Source organism: Jaculus jaculus, chromosome X (assembly GCF_020740685.1).
Source record: "Jaculus jaculus isolate mJacJac1 chromosome X, mJacJac1.mat.Y.cur, whole genome shotgun sequence".
Lineage (NCBI taxonomy): Eukaryota > Metazoa > Chordata > Mammalia > Rodentia > Dipodidae > Jaculus > Jaculus jaculus.
The window spans coordinates 31,246,704-31,272,779 of record NC_059125.1 but is presented as its reverse complement, the minus strand read 5'-3'; the positions used below and the strand labels follow the sequence as shown (position 1 = coordinate 31,272,779).

Genomic DNA, 26,076 nt, shown 5'->3' with positions numbered 1-26,076 from the left:
TCCTTTGTATCTGCTCCATTTCAGAAGCGATTGAAAAGGCAGACGCCAAACCACTGTTGCACATCCTGAGGCACTCACCTTTCCGCTGGCCTGTGCTTGAAGCTAACATTGGACCTGAAGGGGTTTGGTCAGAGAGAAAATTCAGTCTCCTGCAGGCACTTGCAACATTCCGTGGTCAATATAGCAATTCGGTGTTCATCCGTTTGTATGTGTCCCCTGATGACAAGGCATCCAATGAACATATTTTGAAGGTATAGTCAGGGCTCTTTATGTAGTCCAATATTAGGTTGTTTTAGGGAGCTTTCTTTTTTTTCCCTCAGGCGGGGTCACACTGCAGCCCAAGCTGACCTGGAACTCACTTTGGAACCCAGGCTCAAACTCACAGTGATCCTCCTACCTCAGCTTTCTGAATACTGGGATTATAAGTATGAACCACCATATCTGGCTCCTTTATTATTTTTTTTAAATTTAACTTTAAAAAATTTATTTATTTGCAAGCAGTATTTGGGGGCAGGAATGGGCATAAGCATGCCAGGGCCTCCTGTCACTGCAAATGAACTCCAGATGCATGTGCCTCTTTGTACATCTGGTTTTACGTGGGTACTGGGGAATTGAACCTGGGCCATCAGCTTTGCAGACAACTACCTTTAACCACTGAGCTATTTTTTCAACCTTGACCTAGAACTTCTGATCCTTCTGTCTCTACCTCCCAAGTGGTGGGACTGCAGGCATGTGACATACACCTGGTTTATGCTGGTGCTGGGAATCAAGCTGAAGGCCTAAGCAAACACTCTACCAACAGAGCCCCATGCCACCTAAGGCGCCTTTCTGGGGAAAGAGATTCATGCTGCCTTAGTGAAAAAGTAGGGCAAAAATTCAGCTGAATTTTAGGAACTAGATTCTAGAATATTCTCTACCCTAAGATTTGCAGAATGTAGATCATTAACAGAGACTTTTCAGGAAGCCTTTAAGGTTCAAATATCTGTGATGTGACTCTCAGATGCCTATTCTGAACATGTATGGGGCCTCTAACTTCTAGTTGGGAGAGGGCTCTGGTTCTCTTGTTTTAAAAGAGACTTTCTGGGCTGGAGAGATGGCTTAGCGGTTAAGCGCTTGCCTGTGAAGCCTAAGGACCCCGGTTCAAGGCTTAGTTCCCCAGGTCCCACGTTAGCCAGATGCACAAGGGGGTGCACGCGTCTGGAGTTCGTTTGCAGAGGCTGGAAGCCCTGGCGCGCCCATTCTCTCTCTCTCCCTCTATCTGTCTTTCTCTCTGTGTCTGTCGCTCTCAAATAAATAAATAAAAAATTAAAAAAAAGAGACTTTCTGAACTCTGCTCTTTCCTTCACCTCCTCATACCTCTCACAGAATGGAGAACACTTTCCATGATTCCTTGTTCTCTTTTCATGAACATGTTCTTGAGTATATGCCTCCTGCCTCATTGTCAAGTTCAACCTAAGTCTCTCATCTTTCCTTTCAAAATATGAAGCAGAAATTGTTCTAAGTGCATTTTCTGTTGGGAGAGTAAGTATCTCTTCTAAATGAGTAGGTAGGATGGATGTGCCTGGAGATAGATTACACTGGTAAAATCTGTAGGCTGTCAGAAATTACCAATGACAAAAGAGTCATCAATAAGAGGGTTGTAAGAATTCAAAGAACACTTCCCAAATCATTTTATGCTTTTATCCTGCTGCATTTTTCTTCTCTAGGTACTTTGACTAATACAGTCATTGAACATTGATTTTATTTACTTCTCACTTTTTTATTTACTTATTTATGAGAGAGAGAACAGGCACACCAGGGCCTCTAGCCACTGCAAACGAACTCCAGATGCATGTGGTACTATGTGCATCTGGACCTCGTGGGAACCAGAAAATTGAAACTGGGTACTTCGGCTTAGCAGGCAAGTGCCTTAACCACTAAGCTATCTCTTCAGCCCCTACATTTGTCTTTTGTTAAAGCAGAAATTATTAATGATATATTAATATTGAAATTATAGAAGCATAGAGTCTATTTCCTCACTCAATATAAGTCAATGCTCCAAAATCAAAACCCTGGAGTTTCTCTTTTGAATTAGGTAAGAGATTGTCAATTTTTTTTTTTTGTTGTTGTTGTTGTTTTGTTTTCTAAGGTAGGGTCTCACTCTAGCTCAGGTTGACCTGGAATTCACTATATATTCTCAGGGTGGCCTCGAACTCTCAGCGATCCTCCTACCTCTGCCTCCCGAGTGCTGCGATTAAAGGCGTGTGCCACCACGCCCGGAATTTTTTTATTTTATTTTATTTTATTTTTTTACTGAAAATGACCAGATGGCATATATTTCAAGTTTTGCAGGCCATCTGGTCTTGGCGCAACTATTGAGCTCTGCCATCATACCTGGGAAAGCAGCCTTAGAGAAAGAATGCATGTGACTATGTGGTAGGCTGGTCTTACAGGACTCTAGGAAAGTCTTTGATCATTGAAAGAATTCCAACCTACTCAGAAACACTCAGTTCCCAAGACAGCTGTCTTTCTGTATTAGGCAATGGAATGATAACATGTTATTGAACTATTTTCTAATGCTAATGAGGTAAGATGTGCTATGTGAGACTCAATGATGGTGATGATCCAATCAGTTTCTGATTCATGTAGATAGATTACTTAGTGTTTTTTGTTTGTTTGTTTTTTCAAGGTAGGGTTTCACTCTAGCCCACACTGACCTCAAATTTACTATGTAGTCTGAAGGTGGCCTCAAACTCACAGCAATCCTCCTACCTCTGCCTCCCAAGTGCTGGGATTAAAGGCATGAACCACCATGCCAACATGATTACTCCGTTTTTAAAATTTAAAAAAAATTATTTTTATCTATTCATTAGAGAGAGAGGGAGAGATAGAGAATGGGCACACCAGGGCCTCTAGCCACTGGAAACAAACTCCATATGTATGCGCACCATGTGCAGATTACTCAGTTTTTTTTTAAGTTTTTTTTTGTTTATGTTTATTTATTTATTTATTTGAGAGCAACAGACAGAGAGAGAAAGAGGAAGAGAGAGAGAGAAAGAATGGGTGTGCCAGGGTCTACAGCCAGTACAAATGAACTCCAGATGCATGCATCACCTTATGCATCTGGCTTACATGGGTCCTGGGAATCGAGCCTCAAAACGGGGTCTGTAGGCTTCACAGGCAAGCACTTAACCCCTAAGCCATCTCTCCAGCCCGATTACTCAGTTTTTAAAACCAGGTTTTAAGATTGTTATTCTCGATTTCTTAACTATTATGGTATTTTTCCCAATACTTTTACAGTAAACTGAAGACTGTCATTCAAACTTAAGTTTGAATGTGTACAAGGTTTAAGCAGGGCAAACATCAAACTCTGTAGCTCCAAGTCCAACAACTCTAGTCAGTGACAAGTCTCTAAGTCTGATAATTCTCACCAAAGACAAGTCTTTGGAGTTCCAATTCTGCCCCTCCAGCTAGGCTACCCACAGTCCTGGAAAACTTCATCCAGGGCCAGCAATTTTCCTTAATAGCCATCTTGTGGTCCCAGCATCACAGCTGTACACCACAGAATGATAGAAGAATTTAATTTATGTAATGATAGATAATTGTAAATGGTAGGTATTGTTTTTCTTGCAAACTTCTGGACATAATCAAATGGTTGAACAAATTTTAAACATTTTATCATTGAGAAAAGTACCCACAAAACAGTAAAAAGAATAAAACAATAAACTCCCATGTATTATCAACCCAGCTTCAAAACATTCAACTTCGTGCTATTCTTACCTTATTTAGATGCCTCCTTTTTGGAGACCAAAACTTTATAGTATAACAAAAACATATTATTGCATGGTGAGTATGGTGGTTTGATTCAGGTGTCCCCATCAACTTAGTGTTCTGAATACTAGGTTCCCAGCTGATGGAGATTTGGGAATTATTGCCTCCTGGAGGCAGTGTATTGTTGGGGGCGGGCTTATGGGTATTATACCCAGTGTCCCCTTGCCAGTGTTTGGCACACCCTCCTATTGCTGTTGTCCACCTGATGTTGGCGAGGGGGTCATGTCCACCTTCTACTCATGACATCAGTTTCCCTGCCATCATGGAGCTTCCCCTTGAGTCTATAAGCCAAAATAAACCTTTTTCCCCCACAAGCTGCTCTTGGTTGGGTGATTTCTGCCAGGAATGCGAACCTGACTGCAACAGTAACATTGGTATGGAGAGTGGAGTCATTTGCTGCTAGATACCTGACTGTGTGGTTTTGGCCTTTTGGAGCTGATTCTCAAGAGGAATGTGGAAGAATTTGAAACCATGGCCTAAGAGATGCCTTGCAGTGCTGTAAGTACAGCTTGATGGAATATTCTGGTCAGAGTTGAAAGACCTGAATGCAATAAGATCTATGGACTATGAGGTTTGGCTTATGAGGGTGAGAAAGAGATTTGCTTGGACTGTGCTAGAGGCAGTTTATGTGAAAACCTTGCTGTTATGCCAGTGTCCTGAGAAGTTGTGCAGGGTTGCTTTGCATAGAAATGAACTGGTGTGAGCAGAGGGATATGGCACACACATACAAAAATCTTTGGGTGAATTGTTGCCCATTCAGCCACAATTGAGAGATTACAACCTTTGAGATTGGGCCAGCTGATCTGCACTAGGGCAACAGGAAGAATGTAGACTCTTTTGAAGGGGCCTGAGTGCTCAAGGAGTGTCTTGTTTTTCAAAGTCTGCTTTATTCCTCCCTGGATTAATAAATTGGCACTCAACCTTGTATTGTGGAATATAATAAATGCAGGAAAGAGAGGGTCATTGAATTTGCAACACCATCTTGTGGTTTGGAAATGACGATGGGCAGTGTGAAGCAAGTTTGCTGGATGCCTGCATGGAGACCCAATGGAGCCACGAGGAGGAACCGTGGCTTGCAATGGAGACCCAGTGGAGATGCTGGGACCACAAGATGCCTATTAAGGAAAATTGCTGGCCCTGGATGAAGTTTTCCAGGACTGTGGGTAGCCTAGCTGGAGGGGCAGAATTGGAACTTCAAAGACTTGTCTTTGGTTAGAATTATCAGACTTAGAGACTTGTCACTGACTCGAGTTGTTGGACTTGGAGCTACAGAGTTTGATGTTTGCCCTGCTTAAACCTTGTATTGGTTGAATATTTATTTGCTATGCCCAATGCCATCTTTTGTAGTGTGAATGTTTGTTCTGTGCCATTATGGGTTTTGGGAGGATTTTTTGGTATTACGGTTTAGTTAAAAGACTATGTGGATGTTTGAACATCATTAAGATTAATGAAAAATGTGGGGACTTTGAAAGTTGGACTGAATGCATTGCATTTTCTATCATGTATGATTATCAGTTTATGGGGGCTAATGTGGTGGTTTGATTAAGGTGTCCCCCATAACTTAGCTGTTCTGAATTCTAGGTTCCCAGCTGATGGAGATTTGAGAATTAATGTCTTCGGGAGGCAGTGTATTGTTGGTGTGTGTGTGGTGGGGGGGGGTGTAGGGGCATTATAGCCAGTGTCCCCTTGTCACTGTTTGGAACACCCTCCTATTGCTGTTGTCTGCCTGTTGTTGGCGAGGCGGTGATGTCCACCCTCTGTTCATGTTGTCATTTTCCCTGCCATCATGGAGCTTCCTCTCGAGCCCATAGCCTAAATAAATCTTTTTATCTTACAAGCTGCTCTAGGTTGGGTGATTTCTGCCAGCAATGAACACCTGACTGCAACAGTGAGAACTTTCTTTCTTTCCACTTTTTTGAATTATTTTTGATAAGTTTCATAATTACACACAATAAACCATGATAATACCCTCCACCCTCTCCCCCACTTTCCCCTTTGCAACTCCACTCTCCATCACACGCCTTCCCCCTCAGTGAGTACATTCTTGCTGAAATCTTGTAAAAGATTCTTATCATAACCAAAATGTAGCTATAATTCCATAATTACCATCTAAGGCACAGTTAATTTTCAATTTTTATGATTATTATGTGCATGCTCAGCAAGTATGCTGCCACTGTGCACTGAGCTACACCCCCAACACTCAAATATGTCCTTAAAAACCTACAGCCAAAAACAGCTGTTTTATTTCTTTTCAATTTTTTTTATTAACAACTTCCATGATTATAAACACTATACCATGGTAATGCCCTCCCTCTTCCAACTTTCCCCTTTGAAACTCCATTCTCCATCATATCCCCTCCCCCTCACATTCAGTCTCTCTTTGATCTTGATCTCATGATCTTTTCCTTGTATTATGATGGTCTTGTGTAGGTAGTGTCAGGCACTGTGACGTCATGGATATCCAGGCCATTTTGTGTCTGAGGGAGAACGTTGTAAGGAGTCCTACCCTTCCTTTGGCTTTTACATTCTTTCCGCCACTTCTTCCGAAATAGACCCTGATCCTTGGAAGGTATGATAGAGATATTGCAGTGCTGAGCAGTCCTTTCACTTCTTTCCAGTACCATGATGCTTTCTGAGTCATCCCAAGGTCACTGCCATCTGAAAAGAGAATATTCTCTACCAAAAATGAGAGTAGCATTAATATATGGGTATGGACATTTTGATAAGTGATTACTGGGCAGTTTGATGAGCACAGTATATATGTTTAGCCAGACAGCAGTAGACGTTACACCCCTAGGGCTCATGACTACCCCAGTTTTAAGTTTTCAGTATCAGGGATGTATTCCCTCCCATGGAGTGGGCCTCCAGTCCAATTAGAGGGCAGTTGGTTTCCCCTATAACAGACATGCCACTATTGCACCCGTTGGCTCATTTGGCCTAGCTGGCCAAATATAAGGCTTGCAGTGTCCACTGCTGAGTATCTTTACTGGTGATTTCTCTCTCTCTCCCATTGAACTGCATGAAGAATGGCTTATTCCAGTTTTCTGTCAGCTGGTCTACATGGAGGAGGTTATCAGCTCAGTTCCAGCAGGATTTCTCAGTGGCCTTACAGCCCAAGTATGTGGAGTCTTCAGCAATAGGGTCTTACCATCTATTCCTGGTGGGAAACCAAGGGACTTGGCAATGGCCTAAAATGTTTTGGGGGCATCAGTGACCTCCCTGGCCAACAACTCACTGGAAGGTATCCCATCTCTGGCACTGAAATTTTTCTAGTAACAATCTATGGCTCCTGAGTGTTCTATTATCCAAAAAAGTAGGTTTCCATATGATTTATTTATATCCTCTTAGATTTTGATTAGCCCTCCCTCCACGTTTCTTTTACTCATTCTCTTCCCCTGACCTCATTTGGGCCTTTTCACCACCATTAATTTATTCTTCTCCTTACATATATACAATACCATCCTATTAACTGCCCCTCTCCCTTCCTTTCTCTTCTTTTTATATCTCTTTTCTAGCTTACTGACCTTTGCTACTGAGTTTTCTTCCTACTCACACAGAAGTCCAGTCATCTGTAGCTAGGATCCACATATGAGGGAGAACATGTGGCACTGGCTTTCTGGGCCTTGGTTACTTCACATACTACAATCCTTTACAGATATATCCATTTTCCGGCAAACTTCATACCTTCATTTTTCTTTACCGCTGAGTAGAGCTCCATTGTATAAATGTGCCATGTCTTCATTATCCACTCATCAGTTGAGGGACATCTCGGCTGGTTCTATTTCCCAGCTATTGTGAATTAAGCAGCAATAAGCATGGTTGAGCAAGTATCTCTAAGGTAACAGGATGAGTCCTTAGGATATATGCCTAGGAGTGCTATAGCTGGGTCATATGGTAGATCTATTTTTAGCTGTTTTAGGAACCTCCATACTGATTTCCACAATGGCTGGACCAGATTGCATTACCACCAAAAGTGTAGAAGGGTTCCTCTTTTTTCACATCCTCACCAAAATTTATGGTCATTTGTTTTCATGATGTAGTTTTAATCTGCATTTCCCTGATGACTAGAGATGTAGAACATTTTTTAAGATGTTTATATGCCATCTGTATTTCTTCTTTTGAGAACTCTCTATTAAGTTCCATAGACATTTTTTAATTGGCTTGTTTGATTTCTTATTATTTAATTTTTTGTGTCCTTTGTATATGCTAGATATTAGTCCTCAATCAGACGTATAGCTGGCAAAGATTTTTTTCCCATTCTGTAGGTCGCCTCTTTGCTTCATTCACAGTGTCCTTTGCCGTACAAAATTTCTGTAATTTTGTGAAGCCCTAGCAGTTAATCTGTGGTTTTATTGCCTGAGCAATTGGGGTTATATTCAGGAAGTCTTTGCCAAGACCAATATGCTGAAGAGTTTCTCCCACTTTTTTCTCTAGCAGTTTCAGAGTTTCAGGTCTGATGTTAAGGTCTTTAATCCATTTGGACTTAATTTTTGTGCATGGAGAGAGAGAATAATCTATTTTCATCTTTCTACAGATAAATATCCAGTTCTCCCAGCACCATTTGCTGAAGAGGCTATCTTTTTCCAATGAGTATTTTTGGCATTTTTATTGAATATTAGGTGGCTATAGCCACCTGGACTTGCATCTGGATCCTCTATTCTGTTCCATTGACCTACATGTCTGCTTTTGTGCCACTACCATGCTGTTTTTGTTACTATGGCTCTGTAGTATAGGTTAAAATCAGGTATGGTGAAACCACCAGCCTTATTTTTGTTGCTCAGTATTATTTTAGATATTCAAGGTTTTTTGTGATTCCAAATGCATTTTTAGATCATTTTTTCTATTTCTGTGAAGAATGCCATTGGAATTCTGATGGGGATTGCATTAAATGTGTAGATTGCTTTTGGTAAGATTGCCATTTTCATAATACTGATTCTTGCGATCCAAGAACAGGGATGCTTTTCCATTTACTAGTGTCTTCTGCAATTTCTCACTTGAGTGGTTTGAAGTTTTCATTGTAGAGATCCTTTACTTCCTTGGTTAGGTTTATTCCAAGGTACTTTATTTTCTTTGATGCAATTGTGAATGGGAGTGATTCTCTGATTTCATCCTCTGTGTGCTTGTTGTTAGTATATATGAAGGCTACTGATTTCTGTGTATTTATTTTGTATCCTGCTACATGGCTGTAGGTGTTTATCAGCTCTAACAGTTTGCTGGTAGTGTCTTTAGGGAACTTTATGTGTAGAATCATGTCATTTGCAAATAATGATAACTTGATCTCTTCCTTTCCTATTTGTATCCCTTTTATGTGCATCTCTTGCCTTATTGCTATGGCTAAGACTTCCAGTACTATATTAAATAAAAGTGGGGACAGTGGAAACCATTGTCTTGTTCCTGCTTTTAGTGGAAAAGCTTCCAGTTTTTCCCCATTTAGTAATATGTTGGCTGTAGGCTTGTCATAAATAGCCTTTATTATATTGAGATATGTTTCTTCTATTCCCAGTCTATGTAGGACTTTTATCAGGAAGGGATGTTGGATTTTTTCAAATGCATTTTTTTTGCATCCAATGAGATGATCATGTGATTTTTGTCCTTCAGTCCATTTATATAATGTATTACATTTATTGATTTGCATATATCGGACCATCCCTGCATCTCTGGGCTAAAGCCTACTTGGTCAGGGTGAATGATCTTTTTGATATATTCTTGTATTCTGTTTGCCATTAATTTGTTGAGAATTTTTACATCTATGTTCATGAGGGAGATTGGTCTGTAATTTTCTTTTTTTGTTCTATCTTTGCCTGGTTTTGGTATCATGGTGATGCTGGCTTCATAGAAGAAGTTTGGTGGGATTCCTTATCTATTTCATGGAAAAGCTTAAGAAGCAATGGTGTTAGCTCTTCCTTGAAAGTCTGGTAAAATTCACCAGTGAATCCCTCTGGGCTTGAAATTTTTTTTAGTTGGGTGATTTTTGATAACTGCTTGGATCTCAATACTTGTTATAGGTCTGTTTAAGTGATTAATCTCATCTTGATTTAATTTAGGTAGGTCATATAAATCAAGGAAATCATTCATTTCTTTCAGATTTTCATACTTAGTGGAGTATATGTTTTTATAGTATGTCCCTATGATTTTTTTGAATTTCTCTGAATCTGTTGTGGTGCTGCCTTTATCATCTCTAATTTTATTAATTTGCGTCTCTTCTCTCTTTCTTTTGGTCAGATTGCTAAGGGTTTATCAATCTTGTTTATCCTTTCAAAAAACCAACTCTTTGTTTCATTGATTCTTTGGATTGTTCTTCTGGTTTCAATTTCATCAATTTCTGCCCCAATCTTTATTATTTCTTCCCTTCTACTGATTTTTGGTTTGCCTTGTTCTTCTTTTTCCAAGGCTTTAAGGTGAAGCATTAGATCATTTACTTGAAACCTTTATAATTTCTTAATATAGGCACTTAAAGCTATAAATTTCCCTCTTAGGACTGCCTTCATTGTGTCCCAAAGGTTTTGGTATGTTGTGTTCTCATTATCATTTGATTCCATGAATTTTTTTGATTTCCTTCTTGATTTCTTCATTGACCCATTCATCATTTGGTAGTGTGTTGTTTAGTTTCCATGATTTTTGTGTGTTCTCTTTAGCTTTTCTTGCTATTAATTTGTAGTTTGATTCCATTGTGATCAGATAGAATGTAAGGAATTATTTCAATTTTCCTGTATTTGTTAAGATTTGCTTTGTATCCTAATATATGGTTTATTTTAGAGAATGTTCCATGTGCTGCTGAAAAGAATGCATATTCTGAAGCATTTGGATGAAATGTCCTGTACATATCTGTTAGGTCCATTTCATCTATGACCTCATTTAATCCAGATACCTCTCTGTTTATTTTTTCCCAGGATGACCTGTCAATTGATGAGAGTGGGGTGTTGAAGTCACCCATTGCAACTGTGTTGGGTGTTATCTCTGACCTTAGTTCTAATAGCATTTATTTGATGAATTTGGGATCCCCCATGTTAGGTGCATATATGTTTAGAATTATAATGTCCTCCTGTTGGAGTGGGCCTTTAATCAATATAAAGTGACCTTCCTTATCTTTCCTAACTAATGTTGGACTGAAGTCTACCTCATCAGATATTAGGATAGTAACCATTGTTTGTTTTATAGGCCCATTTGCTTGAAACACTGATTTCCAAACTTTCACCCATAGTGAAAAGGATAGTGCCCATCCTTTGTAATAAGTTGTGTTTCTTATAGGCAATAAATTGAAGGATCCTGCTTTTTAACTCAGTATGAAATCCTATGTCTTTTGGTTGGGGCATTGAGGCCATTGATATTAAGAGATACTATTGAAAGGTGTGTATTCATTTTTGCCATTTTTTTTGTAGTTCTTCCAATTTTACCTTTGCTCCCTTGTGTTAACTAGTATTTGAGTATTGTTTGTTTTTTCCAGGTTCCTTATAAATGTGATTTTCTTTCTATTCGGCATGGAGGATTCTTTCAAGTATTTTCTGTAGAGCTGGTTTTGTCTTCAAATATTCTTTTAGCCTGCTTTTGTTGTGGAATGTCCTTATTTCTCCGTCTATTTGAATGGATAGTTTTGCAGGATAAAGTAACCTTGGTTGACAGTTGTTATCTTTCATGACTTGGAATACATCACTCTAAGCCCTTCCTTCTGGCTTTTAAAGTTTGTGTTGAGTAATCTGCTATAATCCTGATGGGCTTGCCTCTGTAGGTTACTTGATTTTTCTCTGTAACTGCTTTCAATATATATTTGGTTTGTATGTTTGGTTGTTTAATTATAATATGCCGGGAGAGGTTCTTTCCAGGTTTTGTCTGCTTGGTGTTCTAAAGGATTCCTGTATTTGCATTGGCACCTCTTTCCCAACTTGGGGGACGTTTTCTTCTATAATTTTGTTTAAAATGCCTACTATGCTTTTGGATTGAAATTCTTCTTCTTCTACTATACCCTGAATTCTTATGTTTGATCTTTTCATAGTGTCCCGAATATCTTGAAATTCCCATTCATACTTTCCTATTAGTTTTTCTTTCTCTTTGCTGGACTATATTAAACCTGACACGTGGTCTTCTAGTTTAGATATTCTGTCCTCTCCTTCATCCCTTCTACTGGTGAGATTTTCTACAGAGTTTTTTATTTCATTAACTGTGCTCTTCATTGCTAGTAATTCTGTTTTTTTCTTTATTATTTCTATTTCCTTATTTATGTCTTGTATTGACCTCTTTATTTCGTTAAATTGGTTTCCTGTGTCTTCTTTGATTCCTTTGATTTCCTCTTTGACTTCTTTGAGTATATATATAATCATTCTTTTGAAATCTTTCTCAGGCATTTCTTCTAACTCATTCTCACTGGAGGTCATTTCTGATGCATTAATACTTTTTGGTGGATTTATATTGTCTTGATTTTTGGTGTTTCTTGTGTTATAATGTATATATTTTTGCATCTTGAATTAATTTAATGCTTGGATTCTATAGTTAGCTGTAGTATTATTAGATGTATCAATCAATCTGATGTCATATATCTTCAGGATAGGAACTTAAGGTGCTAGGTGTACCTCTTAAGACTCTCATCGTATCTACAAAAGTGACCTTAGGTGTTGGGTTTGCCTGCTATGAGAGTATTCAAGTAGGCTGAGTGGAACAAAATATAGGCAGATTCTAAAATTTAACTAAACAATGTACACATTCAATAGAAAACAGCACAGAGTATTTATGCAAGAGTAGGTATTATGACAACCAGATCCTCTAACAAAGTCACTGTCCCTTATGGAGTGTGGTTTCCCCCATCCTTAATCCTGTCAACTAGGAGGTTAAGATTTCTAGTCTGTTGAGAGTTCCAAATCAGCTTGTGACCACATGAAACCCTTCCCTCATGTATGACAGAAGAGGGAACAAAGCTACTATAAATCAAGAAGCAACAAATAACAAGCCCAAAATATAGCTTATTTAAGAATGGCAAATCTGATCATCCATAAGATTAACATATAATTTATCATCCTGATATGGAAGGTACAATTAGCACTTTTGGTTCAGGCCTATATACCAGGTTTATTTGGTGGGCACTGACCTGGTTTAATCCCAGTTAGCTTTTGGTATGATTTTGGTGTCAGATATACTGTGCTTCTGCTTGGGTCCCTCTTTGGTGCACTGTAGGTTCAAGTAGGCTGGCTGGGTCGTTGGATCGCTGCTCTGGTCCCTGGTGCTGGGTACTGTGAGCTCCCATTCCCCCGTCTGTGGTGCTTGCTGGCCTTGGCAGTGGGGGTGGGGAGGCTGTGGATGGTGGCTCTAGTTCTCCTGCTGATCCACATGATCTTCTATCTTGTGATCTGCTCCTCTGTTGTTCACTGTGGTTCTTCCTTCATGTTTCTTGAGTTTTTGAAGAGCTCTGGTGTGCTGGAAAATCCTCTCACCTGGCTTTTCCTGTGGCTCAAGCTGAGCCTTGTAGATGTGGCCCTGTGGACCTGCTGCCCCTGTGGACCTGGTTCCACCACTGCTGGAGCCGCTTCTGCGTACCAATGTGGGGTCTGGATGCTCTGGATCTCTCCTACTTCTCTGCTGCTGTGGTCATTTCTTATACACCTCACTTTTTAGTAGAAGAGTGTACTTTTGCTGGGTTTTCTTTGGATTTTTCTCCCCTAGGCTCCTTTGGCATGGTTCCTTCACTGTCATCTTAACTGGAAGTCCAGAAACAGCTGGCTTTTGATTCAGGATAAAGTCTATTTTAATCTGTAACAGCTCCACTTCTTTATTGTTGTTGTTGTTGTTTTTAACCACAATTTATTTGCTCAAGAAACTAGATTGTTCTATATATCTTTCCACATTCTGGATTTGATTGATTTCAATATAACCTAAAAGCTGATGAGACAAAAGTTCTTATAGGAAAGCCATAGCTTAAAAATCAGGAGAGAGGACCAGGGAAATGTCTCTGTGGTTAAGGCACTTGTTTTCAATGCCTGACAGCCTGGTTTCAACTCCCTAGTACTCATGTAGTGCCAGATGCACCAAATGATGCTTGCATCTGGAGTTTGTAGTGGCAAAAGGTCCTGGCATTCTCATTTGTTCCCTTTTCCCTCCTCTTTCTCTCTCCCTCCCTCCCCCATCTGTCTTTCTCTCTGTTTGCAAATAAATAAAGATTTAAAATATTTTAAGAATCAGGAAAAATAATAGGATTTAATAATTACTATTTTAAAAAATCTGATGAAGAATGAATCTAGGCAACTACTACAAGTAACTGCCAAATTGCTAGGTAAAGGTTTGATGGGGAAGTTTGTGATAGATCAGTCTCATATCATCTGATCCCAAATCTCAGTGGTAGTATTGCTAAAAATGGGAAAACCAGATATGGTGTGCCTCTTTTAAAATTTAAATTTATTTATACGAGGAGAGAAAGAGAGACAGAGAGAGAGAGAGACAGAGAGAGAGAGAGACAGAGAGAGAGAGAATGGGCATGTCAGGGGCTTTAGCCACTGCAAATGGACTCCAGATGCATGTGTCACCTTGTACATCAGGCTTATGTGGGTACTGGGGAATTGAACCTGGGTCTTGCTTTGTAGGACAGCGTCTTAACTATTAAGCCATCTCTCCAGCCCTTGTGCACCTTTTGATACTAGTTAGGAGCATGCACCATCACCAAAGATGTTGTGCCAAAAAATGAAATTTTATTAAGTCTCTAACTTTCATAATAATCAATGAAATATGAGGGAAACAGAGGTACATGGCAACAGCTTACCTTGTACACTTAATATTCAATTATAGTGATCCTAGAATCTCTAAGCTGTCAATAATAGAATACTTTCCAAATGTAAGGAGACACTCATGTACTTATTATTGCTTTCCTTTGCCAAGATGGCAGCTTGTTCCAAACTGAAGTGTTTGAGCATTACTTGGCATTTGAATGCAGCACACGTTGGCTTTAGCTTTGTCTGTTTGTGCCATGTTACATGAGTGAATATTCACACATCTGAGTTAACCTCATTCCCCCAAACAAAATAGAGCCATAATCTTCCTAGTCGTGATACAGTTACAAGTACATGTTTAGAGATGGCAGGGGAAGCTTTGTTCTGAGATATGCCTGAAATTCAATGTACCTGACAAAAGTCAGTATATTGGCTGCCAAAGCCACAGAATTTATATGTGTATTGGTCTTTTATTCACTTAAAAATTTCAATTGGAAAAAATAAAATGTATATGTTCTTTTACCTCTCTGTCTTGCTTTCTTCATGCAAAAGGAAGGTAAATTATGATTTCCTTATCACTGTTGCTGTGAGGTTTGTATGACTTAAATTTTGTGAGTTTCCATGGTAGATTCAGGTCCATGACAAGAGGCTCTCTTGTCTGGAAGCATGGTCCAGGAACTAGTCTGTACCATTGGACTAATGCTAGTCTTCAATTTGTGTACATAGCATGCCTGTTGGTCCTATGATTTGATTGGTAAGAAGCAGACATGGTGGCACACACCTATAATCAAGCACTCAGAAAGTTGAGGTGGGGGATCCCCATAAATTCAAGGCCAACCTGGAATTCAGAGTGAGTTCCAGGTCAGCCTGGGCTAGAGTGAGACCCTGCTTTAAAAAACAAAAAGAGAAAGAGGGGCTGGGAAGATAGCTCAGTGGTTAAAGCACTTGCTTACAAAGCCTGCTGGCCCACGTTCAATTTTCCAGTACTCGTGTAAAGCCAGATACACAAAGTGGTGCATGCATCTGGTTTGTGTGCAGTGACAAGAAGCTCTGGTATGCCCCATTCTCTCTCTCTCTCTCTGCCTCCTCACAAATGCATTTAAGGAAAAGAGGTACAGTGCTTTAAAAAGAGTTTAAAAAGAAAGAAAGTATATTGTGATAAATAGAGAAAGGAAGCCCAAAATATATTGCCATACTCTTCTAATAAATAATGAGATGATTTATTAATAAAAAAGAAAAAGAGGCCAGTAAGTTTAAAAGGAGATATAAAGGGAAGAGAAAGGAAGGGAAGAGGGTACTTAATAGGTTGGTATTATATATATGTAAGTACAAAGATTGAGATGGGGAGGTAATATGATGGAGAATGGAATTTCAAAGGGGAAAGAGTGGAGGGGGGAGGGTATTACCATGGGAAATTTTTTATAATCATGGAAAATGTTAATAAAAATTGTGAAAAGAAAAACAAAAAGAAAGCAAACTGTGTTGCAGAAAAAAAAAATAGAAAAAGGTATATGGTGCCTGTGGGTGCATAAAAATGCACTCCCTCCAGTGGGCAGATATGTTTCTGTCCTCAGGATCTGCATTTTAGCCCACATAAAGGCCTTTGGAAATGCTCCCCCATGCTAAGGTGGCACAGGATTTGCCATAGGCTTAAATGGTAGAAAGGGAAGTATAAAAACAACTCCCCTGAAAAAGATAAAGAAAACAGAGTGATTACCCAAAATCATTATCTTGTTACATGTGTTTGGGATTATTCTGTGCCTGGAAATAGTAATAGGGATAAAGAGAGACTGGACTATGTAATCCCAAAAGTCCATTTAGAAGGCTGGGGCTCTCCTATATAAATAACACTTCAGAGTCATGATTACTTAGTGGTTCTCATTTTTCTGATTCTCAGTGAAATTAATGATGGCAAGGAGAGATTCTTAGAAATTAAAATTTCCCAATTTTTTGTCTTTCTTTTTCTTTATAATTTGTCAGATTTTTTATTGCTAATTATTACTACTTTGTCTCCTAATACAAAGTTTATTACAATTGGAATCAACTGTAATTGGAAAAAAATATATTTTCAGTTCCAAATATCTAATTTCCTCAAATTTTTTCTGTTGTTTTTTTTCTTCTCCTGAAGAGAGGCTCTCCATGTAGCCTAAGCCAACCCAGAATTTACTCTGAGCACAAATTGGCTCCAACTCTCTATAGACCTATCTCTATCTCCCAAGTGCTGGGATTAACATTTTATTTTATATTTGCTTATTCACATCAGTTGTAAATTCAAGTAATAATAATAAAAAAAAACCTTTGGGGGCTGGGGAGATGGCATAGTGGTTAAGGCGTATGCCTGCCAAGCGAAAGAACCCAGGTTTGCTTCCCCAGGACCTACTTAAGCCAGATGCACAAGGTGGTGCATGCATCTGGAGTTTGTTCACAGTGGCTGGAGGCCCTAGTGTGCCCTTTCTCTCTCTCTCTGCCTCTTTCTCTCTCTCAAATAAATAAATAAAAATATTAAAAAAGAGCTGGGTGTGGTGGTGCACGCCTTTAATCCCAGCCCTTGGGAGGCAGGGATAGGAGAATCACTGTGAGTTCAAGGCCACCCTGAGACTACCTAGTGAATTCCAGGTCAGCCTGAGCTAGAGTGAAACCCTACCTTGAAAAACAAACAAACAAACAAAAATCCTTTGAGTAATACCATATACTACTGTGGGTTTCTTGAGAAAGACTGCCTCCAGAGTTTGTATGTTTCTAATAAGATTTAGTTGAATGACCTACTTTAGTTTGGTGGTATCTTTAAAATTGTCCTGGAAAACAAAACAAGATGAAGGTTTATTAAAGGTCTGGTAACCTCACATGAATTATCTAAACTTTTACCATATGTGTCTTTAGCTTCTTTTCTTGAGAGGAAACATTAGCTTTCTTGATATTATCTACACAGTTTCCTTTCCTATGTGACTGAAATTCAAGTCACTAAGTTGTCCAAATTTAATTGAAAGCCAAAGCGTCTTAATCAAAATATTTTGTTTTATGATCCTGGATTACTTAATTTTTTGAAAAATCAATGGTAGATTGGGAATTATAGAAGTGTGAAGCTAGGGTAACTTCTGAATTAGTTGTTTTAGGACAATTAGATAAGATTGAACAAGATAATTTGAGGGTTTTAGCAATAACCAGAGACTAGATAGATATTTTGAAAAGCATTTTACTCCCAAAACAATAGCGACATTTCTTCAAAAATTTTGTTAATAATATTACTACTAATTTGTTGTTGTTTTTTGAGGTAGGGTCTCACTCTAGCCCAGGCTGACCTGGAATTCACTATGGAGTCTCAGGGTGGCCTTGAACTCACGGAGACCCTCCTACCTCTGCCTCCCAAGTGCTGGGATTAAAGGCTTGCGCCACCACGCCTGGCATAACTTGGCCTTTTATAGGATTTGTTACATGTGGAGGGAGCTTTCATAGAAAATTATAATATCATGTATACTCCATATATTAAAAAATGGTAAGAGAGATAAAACTAGAGGGCAATGGATAAAGTAATGATATGGACATACATGATTCCATTTTTATTCACATCTTCCTCATTTTTGTTAGTTAGATTTTGTATATGCTTAATTTGGCTTAACTTTTTATTTATTTATTTTTATTGGTTATGTACACAATGTATACAGCCTTGTTGGTACCATCATTAGCCTCCTCCCTGCCCTCCCCCCTCTGCAGGGACCCTCCTCATTGGGGAGTATGGGTCATGCATTGTGGTAGTTTTCAAGGAAAGAGAAAGAAAGACAGAGAGAGCAAAAGCGAGAGCAAGAGAGAGAGAGAGAGAGAGAGACAGAGACAGAGACAGAGAGAGAATGGGTACACCAGGGCTTCTTGCCATTGTAAATGAATTTCACACATATGTGCCACTTTGTGCATTTTGCTTTATGTGGGTACTGGGAAATTGAACTCAGACTGTCAGGTTTTGCAAGCAAGCACCTTAACAGCTGCTGAACCATCTCTTCAGCCCATGGCTATACTTATGCAAGTCAGAGATTTAAATGAGAAATATAGTGTGAGTGGAATCTATTTTATTCAGCCTTTATTCAGTTGCTGATAATCAAGAAACAAAAAGCCATAAATTTAGAGCAGAAGCTGGAAGGTTCAAAAACATAAAACAAGCCAGGTTTATGATATTCATGTCTGTAACTTTTTTGATAAATTTTAATTAATTCATTGAGTCATATAATTACCACCATAATCAATATATATAATAGTTCCATGAACCCCCTCCCAAATTACTTACTGTTGTCCCTAAATAGTTAATTCATCTTCCCATTCTCAAACCCTGATAGCCATGACTATTCTCTACCCCTATAGGTTTTCCCTTTTTTTCATAATGTCAGTAAAATTTGCACATGTTGTTGTATGTCAGTAGTTCATTCTTGTCTGTTGCTGAGAAGTAGTCCACTGTGTATAACAGTTTATCCATTTACAAATTGAAAGGCATTTGGGCTAATACCTGGTTTTGATGATCATGAATTCAAGTACATACAGATTTTTCTTTCAGCAAAAGACTTTCTTTTTATTTCTAATTTATTTATTAGAGAGAATGAAGGAGAGAGAGAGAGAGAGAGAGAGAGAGAGAGAGAGAGAGAGAGAGAGAGAGAGAGAGAGGGGGAGAGGGAGAGGGAGAATGAATGAATGGGCATGTCAGGATCTCCAGCCACTGCAAACAAACTCCAGACACGTGCCACCTGTGCTTACGTGGGTACTGTGGATTTAAACCTTAGGCTTCTCAGTCAAGTGGCTTAACCACTAAGCAATCTCTCCAACCCAAGATTTTCTCTTCCCTTCCCTTTTCTTCTCCCTTCCTTCCTTCCTTCCTTCCTTCCTTCCTTCCTTCCTTCCTTCCTTCCTTCCTTCCTTCCTTCCTTCCTTCTTTCTTTCTTTCTTTCTTTCTTTCTTTCTTTCTTTCTTTCTTTCTTTCTTTCTTTCTTTCTTGTCTCTCTTTCTCTTTCTTTCCTTCCTTCTCCTTTCCCCTCTCTTTCTTTCATTTCTTAAAGTTAGGATCTCACTCTAGCCCAGGCTGACCTAAAGCTCACTCTGTAGTCTCAGGGTGGCCTCAAACTCATGGAGATTCTCCTACCTCAGCATCCCAAGTCCTGGGGTTAAAGGTGGGTGCCACCACATCTGGCTCAGCACAAGTTTTCTTTTCTCTTAAATAGATATCTGGAATGGGATTGATGGGTTATATGTAAATTTATGCCTGACTTTAAATGTAAGAGATATTTTATATCTTAATATATTGAGCATGTTTTCAGGTGCTTATTTTCCATTTATATATCTTCCTTGGTGAATCAGAAAAATGGGTGGGTCTGATACTTTAGGCCTGTCATTGCCAAACTGCCTATTTGTGTGCAGTTTTGAGTGGAATGAATTATTTTTGTAATGATGACATTATTTCAAAATATGGCCAGGGTGCAGATGGTTGCATGACACTTGTGATCCCAGTACATAAGAATTGATAATGCCAATAGCATGCTTTGTGTTTTTGCTTTCACAGCTGGACCAAGCAACCCTCTCCCTAGCTGTGAGGGAAGACTACCTTGATAACAGCACGGAAGCCAAGTCTGTAAGTTTTATTTATGTTCCACTATGTGCCTGTTCAGGCTGCTGTTTGGTTTATCAGTTGTTTTAAGAGGCCTGCTTCTTTACTGAAAATGAACCATGTGACTATTCACTGACCATTTCCTAGTGCAGGAAGGAAAGACCCTTTATTAAGACAGATAATTCTTCCTCCCTCATAGAAGTTGGGGCATTAGGACTGTATAAGTTCCTTGCTTAGTGTCCTCATGAATTAGCTGGGGGCCGGGTAGCATGCTTGAATGAAGTAATGAAGAAATAAGTTGGAAGTCATTACTCAGAAGAGCCAGCTGCTCACTATGCTTTGCAGAAGTGAAGTATACTGAGGAACATTCAAGAGACCAATAATACTCAGAATTGTAATGCTTAAAGTTGGGCTGGTGGTGCATGCATTTAATCTCAGCACTTGGAAGGCTGAGGTAGGAGGATTGCTGCCAGTTCGAGGCCAGCCTGGGATTGCAGAGTGAGTTCCAGGTCATCCTTGACTAGATTGAGACCCTACCTTGAAAAAAATTGTGATGTTTAAAAATCACCTGGGAAGATTCTAGATTGTGTGAAGTATCTGACTTAGCAGACTAGAGATAGGATCTGGAAATCTGTATTCCATTTTAAACGAACTCCAGATGCATGTGCCACCTTGTGCATCTGGCTTACATGGGTCCTAGAGAATAGAACTGGGATCCTTTGGTGTTGCAGGCAAACCACTAAGCCATCTCTCCAACCCACTGGAAATCTGTATTTTTAATAGATGGCCCTGGGTTAATGAAGAATAATCAGAACTGAAGGAGAATCAGGCCAGAATTCTTGGCTTAACTTGGAGACCTAGTAGTTTCCTGGATATTGGAAAGAGCTGGTTTATCTGTGACATTTTCGATTCATTTTGGAAACTTAGTAAACTTTACAAAGAGCCTCACACTCAGGTCTCATGGCTGATACTAATCTCTATCTGTAGAAGGCTCAGCAGGTGAACTTAAACCCTAGTCATCTTTGTGGATGATGATGCTCATCAAAGGGGGTTGACCAGTTTTCCTCCTCCTTCCTTTTTTAAAAATAATTTTTATTTATTTATTTATTTTATTAGTTTTCTATTCAGCAAACACAGGCAGTTTGGTACCATTGTTAGGCTCATCCCTAACCTACCCCCTCCCCATTGGCCCCTCCTTGTTGAGGTATATGGGTCATGCCTTGTGGAGTTAGCCCACAGTTATTGGTACGATTGATGTCTCTGCATATCCTGACCCAACATGTGGCTCTGACATTCTTTCTGCTCCCTCTTCCGCAAAATTTCCCTGAGCCATGTTGGGTTCATTTTTGGTCTGCTTCAGTGATGAGGTGTTGGGGGCCTTTGAGGCTCTGGCTCTCTGATTTGGTAGGAGTTGATTTTTCTCTGTGTTGGTCTCCTTCCCCCTTGTGCTGGTATCCAGTTCATCAGGAAAACACCACCCTTGCTTGTTTCACTAATTTTCCTTAGTTTTAGCTGGGGCTCTTTTGAGGTATGATGGGGTGGCTCTCTCCTTAGGATCTGCATCTTTCTTTCCCTGGGATTTGCAGGGCAGCTAGGTGGTCGCCATCTTGGCCGGAAGTCCTTCCTTTTTTTTTTGAGGTAGGGTCTCATTCTTGCCTATGCTGACCTGAATTTGCTATGTAGTGTCAGGCTGGCCTCGAACTCACTGTGATCCTCCTACCTCTGCCTCCTGAGAGAGAGAGCAACTGGCTAGTGTTCCTTCTAGAATGAACTTCTGATGACCTGGGTACGTTTACTTCTGCCATGATATCAGCAACCAGGCTTCTCTTCTCCCTTTAAGCAGTCAAGTAATTTCACCTTTACAAAACTCCTGTAAGTACCTGGTCACATCCCTGGTCACTTTTGCTGTAACTACAGTAAGTAACCTTATAACTGACACCTCCACTTCATTTTATCCACTCTTTAGCACCAAAGTTCTGTTCTTAAGGCACCTCCCCCAGTATGTCTTGATTTTGAGACAGGGTCTAAACTCCCTTGATGGAGTGAAACCTCTTCATAGCTTGATTTTAATCCATCTTTCCCAAGAAATCTACCTTTGTTCTTATCTCAACAAGAAGATCTTGTCTCTGCTCACAAACCCACATCCTTTACATGGTATGTCCCCAATTTTTCTAGGCTGAAATTCTCCAGATCTTCAGTTTCCGTGCATGTAACAACTGTATTAAGAAACATTTTTTTAAAATTATTTTTTAGAAGAGAGACTAGTTGGAAAGAAGGGCTTCAGTGAAGAGGGTGGGGCTAGGGATAAAAAATAATGAAAAGGGATTATGACCAAAATGCACTATGCACATGTATAAAATTGCCAATAAAACAAGCTAAAAAGAACCTCATTTTAGTTTCTCTTATGTTTTTTCTGGTAATTATGTCCTTACCTTTTTCACTAGACCACACACTGATAGCCAGATGTAGATATTATTTAGTTTTTTCATTTGTAATACCATTCCCCAACATATGTGCAGAGTGCCAAGCAAGCCACATGCATGTGCATTGAGCTAGTTGGATATTTTTTGAATTGTCTTGGGAAGGGGACAAAAAGCTTTCTAATTAGATCATTAACAAAGCTTAGTTACTGACTGAGATACTATTTATCAAGGGACTTGATTATATCAAGAATAGTGTAGATCTTGAGGTCAGTCACATAGAATGGATAGTTTATAGGGTCAAAGTATACCTTAGAGATGAAATTCTGAATTAACTATTTGCTAGGGTTCTCTTCATCTTTTCTCTCCTTTTTTTTTTTTTTTCTTAAGCCAGGGAGGTGAACTTTGTAGAAACTGTATAAAACTGAAAGGACATGGGACTTTAATCATCTTTTATTTCTTAGTGCAAAGCAGGGTATATTGAGCTGGATGAGAATAAATCACACTTCCCACTAGTGTTCATGGATCAGGTCTCCTGCTTTTAGAAACAATTCGTTCTCTTTATTACATTAGGGCCTCACTTGCCTGGAAAGAGCACACCTGCTCTCCATCTTTCTATTATGGGCTCATCTGGAGATGCTTTTTGTATCTATAGTATGACTAGTTACCACAAAACTAGTTTACTTGCTACTTGATATCTTGATATCTGGGCATTTCTGTCTGCCATGGAAACAGTACCCATGGGTATCTATCACTCTTTTTACTTTACTCTGAAAGTGGGTGGCTAGCATTGCATCATGCCTGTACTGTATTTTGAGTGATGAGAGAAAATGAAGGAAAGTTTATTCCCACCTACTCTTTCTGCTCTTTGGTATCTCTGAAACATACTTCCTTGTAGGCTATTGTCATGGTCACATGTTTTTGCATTTCTTACAGTATCGAGATGCCCTTTATAAGTTCATGGTGGACACTGCTGTGCTTTTAGGAGCTAATAGCTCCAGAGCTGAGCATGACATGAAGTCGGTGCTTAGACTGGAAATTAAGATAGCTGAGGTAAGTGTCAGTTGAAAACCTCGTTTTTCCTTGCCATTTCCTCTTATGTTAAAAGCAATGTATCCTGAGTGAAAATATAAATGGCAAAATTCTGGGCCATTGCCTTTTGAGTCCAAGGCAAAAGCAATAGCATCTCCTTTGGGAAGTAATAAGCAGAAGAACCATGATAGTAACTAGAGCTCTTCATTCCTTTCACCTTCTTTGTATAAGTCTGTGCTGCTCTGCTATGCCCCAAAGAATGCGACAGAGAAACTTCTGTTTTCCAAGAGAAATTCTTCTATGTCTCAAATAGAAGAAAGATACTTAATAAATCTTTATTTGTTTGAGTGATAGGACACATTTTTGTGGTGCAGAGGGTTAAACCTTGGACCTTATACATACTAAGTGTGTATACTACCACAAAGCTACACCTCAAATTTTGGAAGGTTATTTTGAATACAGTCTACCTTTTTTTTCTTTTTTAGGTTTTTTGAGGTAGGGTCTCACTCTGGTCCAGGCTGACCTGGAATTAGCTCTGTAATCTCAGGGTGGCCTTGAACTCATGGCCATCCTCCTACCTCTGCCTCCCAAGTGCTGGGATTAAAGGTATGTGCCACTATGCCTGGCCAGTCTACCTTTTGTACCAGTCCCACTCACAGTAAGTCTGATATAAGACTTGAATTCAGAAAAGTTTGTCTATCAATACTAGATAGAAATTTTATGTAGGGTTAAGATGATCTTCTGGTGCTACTTTGTATCATCTTTCTTTTGCTTTTACATTCCTTTCTGATGCCACTTTAATGAATGTCATTGTGCTATACACTATATTCTAAATAAGTCATAAGTTAAATTCTTTCTGGTTCATGATAGAGACAAAAAATGTGTAGGAGAATAATAAGAAACTCTAAATATGACACTGTTTATAGAGTAACCTTTTTTCTAGAAAATGCATATCCCCTAAATATTCTCATGTTCAATGAAAACAAATCCAGTGACATTTGCTTATATGCAGACCTTGTGATGAAAAAATAACAATACTTGCGTTAAGAAACTTTGCTATATGGATTGGTTATGATTAAAAAAATACTTTTACTTATTTAGTTGCAAGCAGAGACAGATAGAGAGAAGAGAAACAGAGACAGAGACAGAGACAAAGACAAAGACAGGGAGAAAATTAGTACACCAGGGCCTCTAGCTCCTGTAGAACTCCAGATGCATGTATCACTGTGTATCTAGCTTTACATGGGCAGTGGGGTTATTAGGCTTTGCAGGAAAGCAGCTTAACTGCTAAACAATCTTTCCAGCCTAGTTGGTTATCTTTTAAAACTTCTGAGGTGAATAATTTCAAGTGCTTATTGGTTTTGTTTCTGGTAAAGTCATAGTAGTATGTTCAGGTATGGAGTAGTGGTGAAGGATAGGATTAAGGAATTTAGTTTTCTCCTTGAAGTGCTTATATCCACATACACATTTCTCTAATTCCTACCCAAAACACACACACACACACACACACACACGTGTGTGTGTGTGCTCTCCCCCCTAGTAATTCTGTTTTGTGAAGCTTGTGTCTCACTGTCTCTGTTTATTGAATCTTTTCTTCATGCACTTCACCTTTGCTTTAAAAAATTCATTATTGCATGTTATACCTTTGAAGATTGGGAAAATTGCTGCATATATGCCTCCAAGCCAGGTCTACAAGCTGTCTGATCCCCTTTCCAAGCAAATATGAGGCCCTGAATAGTATTTTGGACTGAAGTTGTGATATAGCAGGAAAGGCCTTGCCATGAGTCAGGGAGTTGGACCAAAAATGGATCTAAAAACAGCTGGGCTGAGGCAAGACTTGGAACTGTCAAGAGGCTAAATGAAGTGACAAATCCATTGTGTGGAGGGAAGTAGTTGGCAGAGAGGTACAAGCAGCTTTAAGGCCAAAAGGCTCCAACCTGGGGCTGTGAGCCTGAGTTGAGAGAGGAGGTGGGAGGGAGGGAAGAAGAGAGGAAGAAAGAGAAGGAGGAGGAGGAAGAGGGAAAGTCTCACAGGTATTCTGTGAAGTAATGATTAATGATTCACATACAGCCTGGGGAACTGTAAAATACATGTGGCCTCTCCTATGGACGACAAGGAGGGAGAAGTTAGGAACTTAGAAGTGCCTTAGAGAACAAGGCATATATCTGCTGCTCAGCCCTATGTGACGTTGTCTTGAACTATCTAAGATGTATGAATTTTGGTTCTAGTAAGAATAACCCCCTCACTACCTTGCTCTACAGGTAGTTGACTATGAGCATCCAGCATTAGTGAGATACATAGTTTTAGGGAAACTTCTCAGGCTAAGGAGGCAGAAGAGTACATCAAGTAAATTAAGGTAGCCATGAAGTATAAATTTTGCCAATCCCTTCCTCCAGAGACTGTGCACAAGGAGAGGTTATGAAGTAACCATGGGGATTGGAACCAAATGAAGTTTGCAAAGGCTTTCCATAGGAAAGGAATCTTAGGCAAAACCTTCATCACAGTTCAAAGCATAGAGGTGGTGATGGTGGATAGGAAACATGAGTGA

The 26,076-nt window shown here is 39.4% G+C and overlaps 1 protein-coding gene across 2 annotated transcripts in view; it reads left to right on the top strand.

Moving 5' to 3' along the window:
* Positions 1–26,076, top strand: part of Phex (phosphate regulating endopeptidase homolog X-linked) — a 313,402-nt gene that overhangs the window by 63,781 nt on the left and 223,545 nt on the right. For both annotated transcript variants that reach the window (XM_045140796.1, XM_004670003.3), the window contains 3 exons: positions 25–251; positions 20,032–20,100; positions 23,433–23,549. In XM_045140796.1, coding sequence (XP_044996731.1) covers positions 25–251; positions 20,032–20,100; positions 23,433–23,549 — 413 coding nt within the window. The remainder of the gene's footprint in view (positions 1–24; positions 252–20,031; positions 20,101–23,432; positions 23,550–26,076) is intronic.